This window comes from Adiantum capillus-veneris, chromosome 19 (genome assembly GCF_014529385.1).
Source record: "Adiantum capillus-veneris isolate H3 chromosome 19, ASM1452938v2, whole genome shotgun sequence".
Classification (NCBI taxonomy): Eukaryota; Viridiplantae; Streptophyta; class Polypodiopsida; order Polypodiales; family Pteridaceae; genus Adiantum; species Adiantum capillus-veneris.
The window spans coordinates 8,336,962-8,351,008 of NC_140949.1; the positions used below are offsets into that span (position 1 = coordinate 8,336,962).

General features: G+C 45.3%; 1 protein-coding gene across 1 annotated transcript in view; it reads left to right on the top strand.

The window, feature by feature from the left end:
* Positions 1-733: 733 nt before the first annotated feature.
* EIF3K (eukaryotic translation initiation factor 3K) overlaps positions 734-14,047 on the top strand; it is a 75,328-nt gene continuing 62,014 nt past the window's right edge. Inside the window, exons 1-2 of the mRNA XM_086490205.1 lie at positions 734-931; positions 1,051-1,107. Coding sequence (XP_086346331.1) covers positions 800-931; positions 1,051-1,107 — 189 coding nt within the window. The 5' untranslated portion in view covers positions 734-799. The remainder of the gene's footprint in view (positions 932-1,050; positions 1,108-14,047) is intronic.

Genomic DNA, 14,047 nt, shown 5'->3' on the forward strand with positions numbered 1-14,047 from the left:
TGCCTCTTGAGGTCCATTCCAAGCAACTTGGGTCAGCTCCATGGCATGGCTAATGCAAGTAAACAATCAATCGGGGGAACCGTGGATCCAAACTATGAGGCCTACTCTGTTGAGCAAACTATCCCAATGAAGGGCTCGAAGGAGACATTGAAGGATTCCTACAATTTACATACAATAACCTGCTTGGACTTGTCAAGAAACCATTTGCGAGGTCCCATACATCCTCAAATTATATACAATAACCTGATTGGACTTGTCAAGAAACCATCTGCGAGGTCCCATACCTCCTCAAATTGGGAGCCTCAAGGGAATCCATTCCATCAATCTTTGCATAACGTGTTGACATGCTGCATTCCAGACACTTTGGGATAGCTCTCAATAAGCCTATAGTCATTGGATCTTTCTAACAAGAGGTTGAGGGGAAGGATTCCATCAAAGCTTTGCTCGTTACTATGACACTCCAAATTGAGAAGGCCACAGAGCCGCAAGGCACTCGGGTTAACTCGGCTTCTAGAGCTTTGTTATTGCTTTGTTGGAGCATCCAATCTTGGCTTCCAACAATGTGAAGACGAGGGACAAGTGAAGCTTTCAACACGGTCGTCCTTCTGCGTGCTGAAAAGCATTAAAAGATTGATTATTACGTCCTAGCCGTGCGATTTAGTTGGAAGGCAATGGCCTGGATCATCACGCTCAACAAAGGGAAAAACCACATTCAATTTGGTAGACTCCAGAGAGTCGTCCAGACCCTAAACTTGATTTGAAACTTTGGTTCACTTTTCCCCGCTGAGCGCTCGTGACAATGCAGCGGGATCGGGTAGCGGCGACACCCGAGAGGGAGGTTACTCCTCAGTACACTATGGAACAAATCGTGGCAGTCAATCCCTACAATCCAGACATCCTTCCGGACCTTGAGGCGTATGTGCAGGAGCAGGTCATATATCTCGAGCATTCTGCTGATGAGGATGTGTGCATAGGTTGAGTTACAGTGTTAGCAGCAGTTTGTGTATCTCTTGTATGCAGGTCCCCTACTTACTTTTAAACTCTCTGCAGGTTAACTCGCAGACTTACAGTTTGGATGCAAACCTGTGCCTACTGCGGCTTTACCAGGTTGGCATTTACCTATTTCATTATAGCAATGCGCTTCAGGTTTGAATAAAAGGGATAATCAAGATTTGTGTGTATTTGCAAGTACGATACTAGAATGTTTCAGGGCTTTTGCTCATTGAAGTTTTTGATCATCAAGCTTGTTTAATTTGAATTGTGGAGCATGAGTGTTGAACTACGTAGTACATTTGCTTTGTTCACAGCTCATGGGTTGATAAGCTTGCCAAGCTGGTCCAAGCACGTGTCAGGGTCCTACTGCCAACATGGGTCTTAATCTTTTGCTAGGCTAGTACTATGGTTGATTTTGTGAGTTTGTGTATTTCCGCCATGGCAGAAGGGATGGACATATATAGTCCAAATAACGGACATCAATCAAGTCCTCTACTTGGGAATAAAGAGCAGAATTCACTGAAATTGCAACACTTGAACAATTTCAATGCAATTATCGACATAATTGTCCTGGACTCACAGAGTGAAGGAGAGGGAAAAAGGAGCTCTCTAAATTTTTTTGGACCAATCGCTCCTCTTTCAAAGCTGACCCTTCCACCAAGAGCAAATGAGGCAAGAGGACTTGAAATGAAATGATAGCCATCTGTAGGAAGTGGATACAAAAAGTTAGTTATTTCTGATTTAAAGAGAGGGAACTGCACTTTGTAGAGAGAGAAAATTTGTGGAGAGAGATAACCACTCTAGTACAAAGAAACTGTTTAGAGAAAGAGAGACGTTTATTATTAATAAAGAGATTACAAGCGGAGAGAGAGAGAGAGAGAGAGAGAGAGAGAGAGAGAGAGAGAGAGAGAGAGAGAGAGAGAGAGAGCAGCGCTTGCCCTGGCGATAGCTTGCGGCAGGCTCCCTTGCGGCCTACAGCCACCTACGTGCCCCTGCCCCGTCATCTACCCCTACCCCGCCATCTACCTTGCCTCCCCGCTATTCCTATGCAGGCAGGTTTCCCTTCCCTCCGCCACGGCATATCTTCTTCGCAGATCCATGCTTTGTGAGTTTTTCCACCAGCAGTGCTGCCGCCGGCTGCTACAGCTGTGCTGCTGGCTTTTGCAGTGATTTGTTTCGTGGCCTCTTCCTTAGCTTCTTCGTTCCTTGCCTGATTTCCAACCTACTGCCCTATCTTCCTCAACATGAAGCCCGTCAAGACAAATGTCTTTGCTTGAAGAAGGTTGCCCCTGCGACTTTGCTCCCACACTAGCTTCCTCACCAGGTGTTGCAGACTCTCTGGTATTGTTCGGGCGTTTCTCCCCTCCCTATGCTGATCCTGCTGGTTCGCTGGTGACCTCTAGGTCTGGGTTTGGTTTCTCCTCTTTCATTCTTGTTTTGTTTTTCTCTTGTGATTGGTTTTGCTTCTTGTTTTTGGTCGGTGTGTTCCTTTGTTGGCTTGCTTGTGTGTGTGCATAGGTTTGAGTGCGTGCGTGCGTGTGGAAGTTTGCCCCAGTTTTTGTGAATGTGTGCTGCTTGTTGCCCTTCCTCGGCTTGCTTTCTAGTGTGTGCACGCACGCGAGTGTGTGCGCGTGGAAGCTTGTCCTTTTGGTTTGTTTTGTCTCTTTTTGCTTTTGTTTATCTTGTTTTCTGTCCTTTTATTTTGGTAGGCTTTGGTTGTTGGTTTTGGGGTTTTGGTTGTTGCTTGTTGGCAGGTTGTTTACACAAGGTCAGCTGGCTGCTCTCATCTATGCTCTCTCGAGTCTCTACCAAGCTTCTTTGACAAATCTTCAAATGGATGTTGTGTCAAAGCCTCCTACACTGTCTCTTGGATATTTTACTCCAACCATGGTCTTCAGGAGCCACCTTCAGCAAGTGGACTGCTCGATCTTCTGGCAGAGAGCTCCTTGATAGCTCCGATGTAGAGCTTCGCTACCCACCTTGTGATGCACTCTTGAAGTATGCTTGTGATGTCAGTTGCCTCTTCTCCCCATCTTCATCACCGACTGCTCTTTCCCTTACGTTCCTGCATTACCTTTCTTTACGAGAATTTACCAGTTGGCGGACATCTGTCCGACACCAAGCTTCTCGCAGTTGCTCATTGTCATCTTCATTGCTAGTGGCTTTTGGTGGTCCCGGTTCTTGATTTACAGTTGTTGAAGGGGCTTTTATTCAAAGTGCATATCTTTCAGAGGCTGCTGACATAGATCAACGATGTTGCTCATAGGCTGAAATTGCCTTACACTTGGAAGATTCATAATGCGTTTCACGTGAGTCTTCTAAGACCCTTCGTGGGTAAAGATATGCTAGATGAGGATCAACTTGAGGTTGAGGAACTTGATGAGATCTTAGTATCTGAGCAGATTTTGGCACATAAGGAAAGAAAAGTTAAGGGAACAGTTGCACGACCACCTATGGATGTGAAGTGGACGAAAGAATGTGAACCGCTAGAGTCACCGAATGTATTGCAGCTTTACCTTGAGGCGTGTGGGTTACAACCTACATATGCCCCAGCTCAAGGAGTTCAAAAGAGGGGTAACGATGGAGCTAGCACATCATATGTACATACGGATTTAGTGCAATAGAAGTGTGCATCGCTCTGCAAGTGCTAAAAGGGACATTGCTCGCTTCTATGATAGATAACAAAAGTATGAAGGTTTCATTAAGTCATTTGTATCTATGTTTCATGACCTTTCTTGCGGATGATGGTAAAAGCATGCTAACCACACTAAATCGTCTATGGCATGTATATCTAGCATGCAATCGAGCACGTTGGCGATTTCAAGAGGGGGTATATCACGAGGTTGTGACAACCACTAACCTTAGTTGTTGGTTTCTTTCCCTTGATTTTTGTTACATTTTTGAGACCCTCTTTTTGAAGTTACAAATGGCCGGACATTGTATGGCCAATGTGAAATGACGGACAACCAAGAGTTACTTGCAACAGGAAAGGCCAAGTCGCTACGAGATGGTCATGCCAATCGGCAAAAGTATGTCTAGGCTCAGTTGAAAGTCATTTAGGCCCCATGCGATAGTTTATAAGTTGGTGGGTACTAGGAAATTAACGGAAAGTAGATACTTGGCGGCTCCAGGTGAAATTGCCACACTCATTAGCAAAGGGGACGCATAAAATCGACCAAGGAGAAGGGAGGAGTTGATTTTGGTTATAAGTGAACTCCAGTGTGTGTGAGTAGTGGGTGCAAGTGATTGCAGCTTTAATGGAAAGCTTGCCTTCTCCTTTGTTCTATGTAGCACGATGATTCCGCTCTCGTGCACCTCTCTCCCCCTTTGAATATAGAAACATAATGGCCATCTCAAGGGCTTTCCATGTGCATGTACAATTGTGTGGGTTCATGCGCAATTGTTTAGGCAAGAGCCTCTTGGGAGGTACTGGATTAGCTAATTGCTAATCCTCCACAAGTACAGTGTCACATGCACATTAACCCTATGTGCATGTAGACAAGCTACTTCAGGTTCGCTTAGGAAGTGTTCTGGCACCTTTGTGAGCCCGTGCGCAGGCCGTGCATGTCCAGGCACTTAGAGTAGTCGCATATCCTCTGGTTGCACAGAGCATGATCATCTAAAGTTTGCCTTGGCGCCTGGATCAAAGAAGATGAGTGTCGTCTGATCTCTAACTTTACCCCATGCCTTGCATAACTCGTTGGCATCTGTATTGGGCCTGTCACCCACCATATCTGGCACTAAATCTGTCGTGGGTTTAGGCTTCTTGCCTTTCTGGTCTTCTTTATCATCTGAGTCAGTTGGTCTTTTCCTTTGGGGACATTTTGTAGCAAAGTGATCACGTTGTTTGCATATAAAGCATTTGTTTTTAGCCATTAGGACCTTTTCCTCGAGTGACTTACGCACAAAAGGCTTCCTTTTTTGTTTCTTTGCCTGCGCTCTAGAAGTCCCAGCTAAATCCTTGTCTTGGTGGCCTTTTCTGACCCCTGTGACGCTTCAGGAGCCCTTTTCACAAAGGGCTTCTTCGCTGAATTTTTCTTTTGCTACCCTCCTTTCTCGTTGCTCGAAAACCCACTGTCCTCTCCTATCAACAAGGCAAGACCAATATTAGCAACTTCCATGAGCTGAGTGAGGGTAGCTACTCTCTTCTCGGTACAGTAGTCCCGAAGCACTATAGGCAGCCCACAACAATACTTCTCTATCTGCTCTGTCAATGGCACAAATTTGAAGGAGGTCACTGAGTAACACTGCACTCCAGCAAGCTCTTGCATGTAGCCGAAGTAAGCTGGTGCCAATCTGTCATGACGTCGGCTTCAAATTCATTTGACAGCCAAGGAGATGCAAACATTTTCTTGAAGTAGACCCAAGTGGCGGGTGTCTGTCCTTGTATTAACAATGTCGTCCACCATGTAAGCGCATTGTCCTTCACGAAAGTGGCGACTTTCCTTACCTTAGAGGCCTTTGTAAAATTCCCTCCTGCGTAAGCTGTATCAAACTGTTGGAGGAAAGTGAGTCTTTGCTTTATCCTCGAAGCCATTGAAAGTGCTGAACTTTACAAGCTGCACCACCTTCTTTGTAAGCTTTCGGCTTTTCTAGTGCCCCCAAATTGTCATAAGGAATGGTCTGCAACATGGGCACTGTAGTAGGAATCATCGGCACATCTTGGCCGTTGACATTTTGCATCATAGGTGCCATATCTGGCTGCTGTCCAGAAAAACCAGCCATGCCAAAATTACCCAGTGGCTCTGAAAACCTTGTTGCATGCCGATGCTACCATACATGGGGTTTGGCATCATGCCTTGCATACCCCCAAACACTGTTTCTGGCATGTACGACTGACTTCCAGGTGCATAACCAGCCATACTCTGGAACACAGATCCACCCCCGAAATACCTAGGATGTACCGTGGGTGGTGGAAAAACTGGATGTATTGCCTGGTAACCAATTCCCTGTCCATTCAAGACCGCATGCGGGCTCTGAAAGGTGGCGGGTTGAACTGGCATAACATGTGGATAGGCGTCCTAACCACCTGTTCAAGGACGGGAGGAACATTTTTTGGAGCCCCTGACTCCGCAACATACGAGTGTTCCCTATCTTGCTGAGATGCATGAAGTGCTTGGGCTCGAGTCTCAACAAGCTCTGTTCGCGGTGTGGGTTGCCTATTTTGCTGTGGCACTGGTGGCGCTTGCAAGAACTCCATAAACGTTGGATTCTGCACCAGTTGCGAAAACACATTCACCGCGGCAACTAACTGAGTCCTGAACGCATCATTTTCGAGTTGCCCAGTCATAAAGCCCTCTACTGGGGGGACATTCACATCAACAAGAGGTACAGATTGACATGGCCGTGAGTCCTCGCCAATCTCGAACACTACGGGATTTCCTGTCTGTCCTTCGAAGAGGAGCCCTCTTTCAAACCCGTCCATGGCTGGAATTGCAGGTTTTTGACCCAATTTCGCCACCATAACGGCGCAATATCTCTGTAGGTCAAAAGTACACGTCAAGGACCCTTTCCCTTGCGGTATGGAAGCTTTCCAGTAAGCTGAGGTCAATTTCAGCATGCTGTAATTTTTTTGTTTTGCCACTATTAGGTGCCTATTGCCCTGTACACGCATCCCAAGGCCTTTCCAAGGCTTCCCGGGCAATTCCCTGCAGTTTAGGTGCGAAACCCTAAACCTGCAGAAAAACACAGCAAAGCTGTAATTCTCTGTTTTGGACCGTTTTGAGTGGAGCAAGCACGTCCACGCGTGTCTCAGGTGCTCTCGCATGCAATGTGACAGTTCTCTTTCAAATCGGACGACACGCAAGAAAACTCTCCGTTTTCGCATTCCTTCGCGATGGAGCTGTGCGTACATGAAGGGGATTAGCAATTAGCTAGTCCGGTTCATGTACAGAAGGCTCTTGCCCTGGCAAACGTGCTTAAAACCCCCAGAACTGTACATGGTCATTTGAGAATCCCAACTAGTGGAGCATTACCATATGTGCAAAGGGGAGAGAGATGCGCGAGAGCAAATCGTCACGCTACATAGAGCAAGGGAGAAGGCAAGCTTTCCATTAAAGCTGTGAGCACCTGCACCCAACTACTCACACTATAGCACACAGTGTATGTACAAAAATGAGCCCCCTCTCTCTCTTAGGTGCCCCCTCTTACTGATGCTTCTGGCAATTGCATCAGGAGCCGCCATGTGTCCAGTTTGCCTCTTTTGAGTTAATTCCCTAGTACCCACCAACTTATAAGTGTCGCGAGGGGCCTAAATGACTTTGAACTGAGCCTAGACACCCTTTTACTGCTCGGATTCCAGTGCCGATTAGCTCGACCAACTAGTGGTGACCTGCCCTTCTTGTCTGCGGGTGAAACTCTCGGCCGTCGGCCGTTTCACATTGGCTATACAATGTCCTCTCATTTGAAACTTCAATAAGAGGGTTTCAAAAATTAAACAAAAATCAATTGGAAAGAAACCAACAACCCAAGTTAGCAATTGCCACGTCCTCGTGACAAAGAATGTGCAAAGGTAACCTGCGACGGGAATTAACACTTAAGCACACACACTCGGAAGCTAGAATGCTCCGAGTAGACGCCGACAACCTGTAGGCCCCAAAATTGGCACCTCTTTCGGTATTTCTTTATTCTTAAAGAGGGTAATTACAAAGAAGAGTCCTGGGAATTCTTTGCGTGTTCCGGCAAAATTTTGGCTAGATACCACCTGTTCCGGCAAAATTTCAGCAGCATAACTGCCCCAAAACTTGCTCGAAACCAATTCCCCTGCTGGAACTCACTTCCACTGGCATAAACCCTCTGATTTCTGCCCAAAAACAGTAAATTCAGTACACTGTATTTACTGGTTTTTGCCCTGTTTTCAGCCCTAAACAGTCCCCGAACTGTCCTCTAACAGTGGAGCATTGTTCCCAATGGTTCTGGCGTCTATTAAAAAAGTCCAATTTCAGCGCATAACCAGAGCTGAAAATGCACTTGTACAGTGAGGTTATCACCCTCACCGGTGCCTGCTTTTGGAGCAGCAGTTAGCTACTCCGTTCTTGCTCAAAGAGGCTTTTGCCTCAACAAAAACGCATATAACCACACAACTATACATGAGTCAAATGAAGAGCCCTCTTGTGGGGCATCACATTACTGCACGTAGGGAAAAGAGAGAGCAATGTGAGGTGTGCAGGACATGACTTCTTGCACCACACTGTACATGAGAGGGGAAGCTTGCAGTCAATAGCTCTTAACCTGTGGCAGGCTTCAAATGAGCTCCCTCCTAGCAAGAAATCGAGCGCCCAAGTTTTTGCATGAGGAATTGCACAGAACGCGCCACTTGGCACATTTACAAGCAATTTCCCGTTTCGGGGTTGCCGCGTAAAAATCTCCCGACTGGTTGCCCAATTGAATTTGCAACAGAGTTCTAAAATATTCCCCTTGTCATCCCGTAGGTAATGACGCGAACAGATTTCATGGCTCAAAAATAGCAGTTCCCTAATTTTTAGGAGATGCTTCCGTTGGGCTCCCACTGGTCTTCTAACCATCTATGTCCATTGGGACCGCATCTAAAAATGCAATGTGGTCCACCTGTCGGGTACTTTTCTTTGGTGACCCCACCTTGGCTTTGTGCCTTTATTGAGTTCACTTCCTAGTATCCACCTACTTGCTAAGTGCGGGCGGGGTGACCTACATGATCTTGAATTGAGCCTAGACATCCCCTTACTATACGAATTCCAGTGCCGACCAACTTTCCGTCACCCAACTTTCCGTCTGTGGGTGAAACTTTCGTTTCGACCATTTGCAACTTAAAAGGGAGGGTCTTTAAAAAGGGGTCTTAAAAATGAAACAAAAATTATTGGAAAGAAACCAACAACTAAGGTTAGCAGTTGCCACGTCCACGTGACATAGTCAACAATTGCCACGTCCTCGTGACACTAGTCGAGGCTATCTTCCAAACAATTAGTCTCATTCAAAGGACATCGGATAGACTCACATGCAAAGCCTTCGAGGCCTCCAAATAGAGCATGAATCTTGGTACATGGATTGGACATGGATAGATTACCACCCTTCCAGTATGACCTCGACTCACCCTTCATCCAATATGACCTCGACTCACCCTTCATCCAAATCTCACACAATGAGAGGAGCACAATACTCGAACAAAATCTATGGCAACCCTACATTTGAGAGACATAAATTGCAACTAGAGAGCCTTTTCCACTGGAGATGATATATTGCAATAAACATTTCTTCACCATGTTGGATAAGGGGTTCATCAAGAGACCGCACTACATGCCACATAAGCCACGAGTGGCAATTGGTCAACTCCAAGTATCATCACACCGGCTAGAGATGGAGACAAAAAGAGTTGCCCATATCCCTCGAGCTTGGAAGTTTTGTCAGCTTTACACAGAGAGGGTGATTGAGGACAAGGAGCACTTTATCTAAAGATATAGAGCATATGAGAGCAATAGAGACATATATGAGGCTCTTTTCGGGACAGCCCACCCTACGACACATCATGGCCACCAGTTTGGTCGTTTTCTAGTGGAGATACATAGAAATAGAGACATTGTTGGCACCCGTAGTGGCACCAGAGGGTGACAGACAGTCACAGCTTGCAGACTTCTATCAGAGAACCACAACCCTACTGCCACTCGTCACACAAACACAGAGAGGGATCACCTACAGCAGGCTGAGACGGTCACAACTAAGAAACGCTCTGAGCTTGAGGATACAGAGCTCCGAGACTCTGTCGCATGCAAGTCCATACGATCCAAACTCACCACCACCAAGCAGCCCGTGAATAATTTTCTCTGATGCTGGCAAACCCAGCCGCAATTGTCACGAGCAACGGAAGACTTCGCACAAACACAAGGTACTTTACTTCATTTGAGAGAACTTAACACAATGAAAGAGAGCAAGAGTGAGAAGAGAGACTGAAACCGGCCCGTAGACTCACTAGAGGACGGTAGACTCTAGCTTTCACCCGATCTTTACACTGTTAGACTTTATGACACAAAGGAACTTCATGAATAAACCTGTGATTGGAATTTAACACTTCAAACAAACCATAGCTTGGCAACTAGAGTGCTTTTCATAGGTTGGCTCCGCTCCCCTCTCAGGTTTTCTTTATTCAATTAAAACTTTGGAGAAAACCTGTAAATTCCTATGAGCTATCCCACTTTTATCGGGCTGAAAATGACCTACTCTAGCCCGATTTTGGCAGCATAACCACAGTAGGAGGCGTCTCAAACAAAATCCCCAAGCAAAAGGTGACTTTCTTGGCGCATTTGAGCACTTTCCCAAACCTGGCGAGAATTTACAGCACGCTGAATTCTCTTTTTTCTGCCCTGTAAATGCACCAAAACACTTGTATAGTGATCCCCTAGCTTCCTCGAAGTTGCTAGGGGTATTAGGAATCAAAAAGGGTCAAAACCCTAAACCTGCAAAAATACACAACAAGCTGTACTTTCCTGTTTCAAACTTTTTCACGTGCCGGTCGCATCCATAGCAAGCCCTCCAGCTCCCGCACCAATAGGGCTACTTGCCCTTTGAATCGGACGAGATTTCTCACGTGAAATCTCTCCGAGTTCACCTGTATGTAAGGTGCAGCGGAAGTGAATGTTGATCTTGCTCAAGATGAGTGCTCCGAACTGTGCTCAAGGGTTCCTTTTACTCACGGAAGGGATAGCCTTCCATTCTTTTAGTGAGAGAGTGCAATGATCAAAACAAAGTGAATGCTACTGTGAATGAAGGTGTAGAGAGAGAGAGAGAGAGAGAGAGAGAGAGAGAGAGAGAGAGAGAGAGAGAGAGAGAGAGAGAGAGAGAGAGAGAGAGAATACGACACCAAATGGTTCTCAAACCCTCCTCCAAGGGCCCCCCTCTCTATGGCGAGAGAGGTCTATGCTATTGATGCACAAATCTAGTACAATGGTCTAGATGCATTGGACTTGCCGACGATGTCGACGAGGACGAGGACGGGTTGAAATCCGAAGTTTGCAATCTTCTGACTTTCTGCTGAATATTGACACTCTATTGACGAGGACGGCGATGGCGACGACGATGCGTTGAAAACGCAGATGCAGAAATCTGCGGACAACGGGCTGAATCTGAAAATGTTGGCTGACTCGATGGTACAACGAGGATATGCTGCGTGTAGGTGAGATCTGCGAGGCTAAGGGTTGAATTTGCGGTATCTAAGTGCTGAAAACTGAAAACGCTGATGTGCTTGGGCTGATCCGACACCGGAATCTGCAAAAGCTAGGTTGAATCTGCAAATTGAAAACGCCAGGCTAATTTGTAGCAAAAACGCTAAGCTATTCTGCTGATGAAAACGCTAGGCTGTTCTGCTTCTATTGGCTGAAAACGCTAGGTCTCCTGCTCGTCTTACTGAGAAGGAACTTCTGCTGCCTCTTCTGCCAGAAAGAGTTATCGCTAGGTTTCTTTTATAGTAGCTTAGCAAATTTGCCCTACTCAGTTTTCCTAAAAAAGTCACTTATTAAATAATAAGTGAAAAATGGATAAATTGGGAAAATGGGTTCTATGCACTGTAAAATGCTGATGATGGGTATTGAATGTCATGCAAATGACTTCAAAAAGCTCTTTTTTTTTTCTCTCTTCTAAAAGGCACTCCAAATGACCTTCGAAATTTCCTAATGGAGCTACATATTCTGCTTTCGTAGTAGAAAGTGAGAACACTTTCTACAACTTTGAAGCCCAATTTACTGCTATGTCTCCAATAGTGAAGACATAGTCATTTATACTCCTTCGAGTATCCCTGTCACCTACCATATCTACCTTAGAATACTATAAGAAATGTCAATGCCTCCAAAAATCATGAGCACATTAAAAAACCTTCATTGAAGCTATTGTTCGCTACCTACACTGTGTGGAAGAGAAGTAGTTGCGTCGAAGTTTTGAAATTGCAAAGCCTTCTAGCTTCAATGATTTTGTCAACACATTGATAAAGCATTTCTTTGAGTGCTTACAACAATCATTCCTCATCACCAGAGTTAGCTATGAAGCTGGGCATTAGAGCTGAAGAGATGGGGTAGATGGCAGAGGTAGGCTTGACATGTCCTCGCCACTTAGAGTGTTACTCCCATTATTGGAAAGCTGCGTCTGCATGTTCAGTCATATGTAGACACAAAAGAATTTTATATCATGCCATTGAAAGGGTGCCGCGTGCGATGCGGTACTTGGATTTCCGTGGATGTTCAGAGTACATGGCGTGCCGATGCCTTCGGCAAGACGATCACCCTTCAACATAGGGGCAATACTCATGTTTTGGATGTAAAGCTCAAAGGGGAGTTTGTCCCTATTGTATCTGCTTGTGTTGTCACTTTTGTAATAAAGAATCATCTTTCTGTGTACTTGATTTTTGCACGTGATGTCTCAAATAATTGTTAGTCAAATTTATCTGTGCTAGATAAAGAAAGGTTAGCATTTTTGCGAGAGTTTAGTGACTGTTTTTCTGATTTATTACCGTCACAATTGTCGGCAGAGAGACCTGAGGACCATCGGATAGATTTGGTGCGAGGGTGTAGCCCACCTAGTAGACCTCCCAACAGGGTTAGTGCGGCGCAACAGAAAGAGATTATGGGTCAGGTTGAGGAGTTATTAGAGAAGGGGATGATTCAGCTTAGTTCTTCACCCTTTTGCTCCCCAGTGCTCCTAGTGTAGAAAAAGGATGGCTCATGGCGCATGTGTATTGATTACCGTGCGTTGAATAAGAATACCATCAAGAATAGGTTTCCTATTCCTAGAATTGATGATATTCTTCATCGTTTAGAGGGTGCTGCAATTTTCAGCAGGATAGACCTTAAGAGTGGGTACCATCAGATTTGTATAAGGCCAGAGGATGTGCACAAGACTACGGTTAGAACGACATTTGGTCTTTATGAGTTTCTAGTGATGCTGTTTGGGCTAACAAATGCTCCTGCCATGTTCAACAGAATGATGGACCGGATTTTCTGCTCGCATCAACAGTTTGTTGGGACGTTCTTCGATGACTTGATAGTCGATTCTAAGAATGAAGAGGAGCATAGGCGTCACTTCACCATTGTGTTTGAAGAGCTACGTAGTCAGACTACTCGTCAATCCTAAGAAAAGTGACTTCTCCTGGAAGAGATCCACTTTCTTGGCCACATAGTCTCAAAGGATGGTGTGAGAATGGATCCCACAAAGGTCGAAGCTATTAAGACATGGCCAGACTTGAAGATTGTGCACGATGTCAGAAGCTTCTTGGGATTGTGTTCCTACTATAGAAGATTTATCAGGAATTTTGCAGAGATAGCATCACCTCTTCACGCTTTGCAAAAGAAAGAGGTCACTTTCAAATGACTTAAAAAGAGATTTCAGCTTTTAGTCTCTTAAAGGAAAAGTTGACTTTAGATCCGGTAATTGTTTTGCCAGACCTCAGGAAGTCATTTGTGGTCCAGTGTGACGCGTGTGGTAGTAGTGCTAATGCAAGATGGACGGGTAGTAGCTTATGAAAGCCGAATTTTGCAAGGACTATGCAAGTCTATGAGAAAGAGCTCTTGGCCGTGATTCATGCGCTTTCTACTTGGAAGCACTACCTCTTAGGTGCTATTTTGTTGTCCAAACAGACCATCAGACCTTGCGATACTTCTTGATACAGTCAAAGTTATCCGAAAAGCATATGCGATGGGCAAACATTCTTTCTATGTTCCACTTCGAGATTATGCACGTGGAAGGCAAGAAGAATGTTGTGGCTGATGCGTTATCAAGGAAGCCACAAATTTCAGCTGTGTCAATTCCTTATCATCATGAGTTGGATGACATGAAGGAACAATATGCTACTGATGAAGATTTTGCAAGGATCTTTGAACAGTTACAAGAGGGGCAACATCATAAGCACTACCTCCTCAGAGATGATTTTATGATGATGCATGGCAGACTTTGTGTCACTAGGCCATTGCGACATAAGGTCATGGTAGAAAGTCATGTCCCACCGTATGCAGGTCATCGTGGTATTGTTGCGACAGTTAAAGCGGTAGAGACATTCTACTATTGGTCTGCCTTGAGGAGAGATGTGGATACCTTTGTGCGA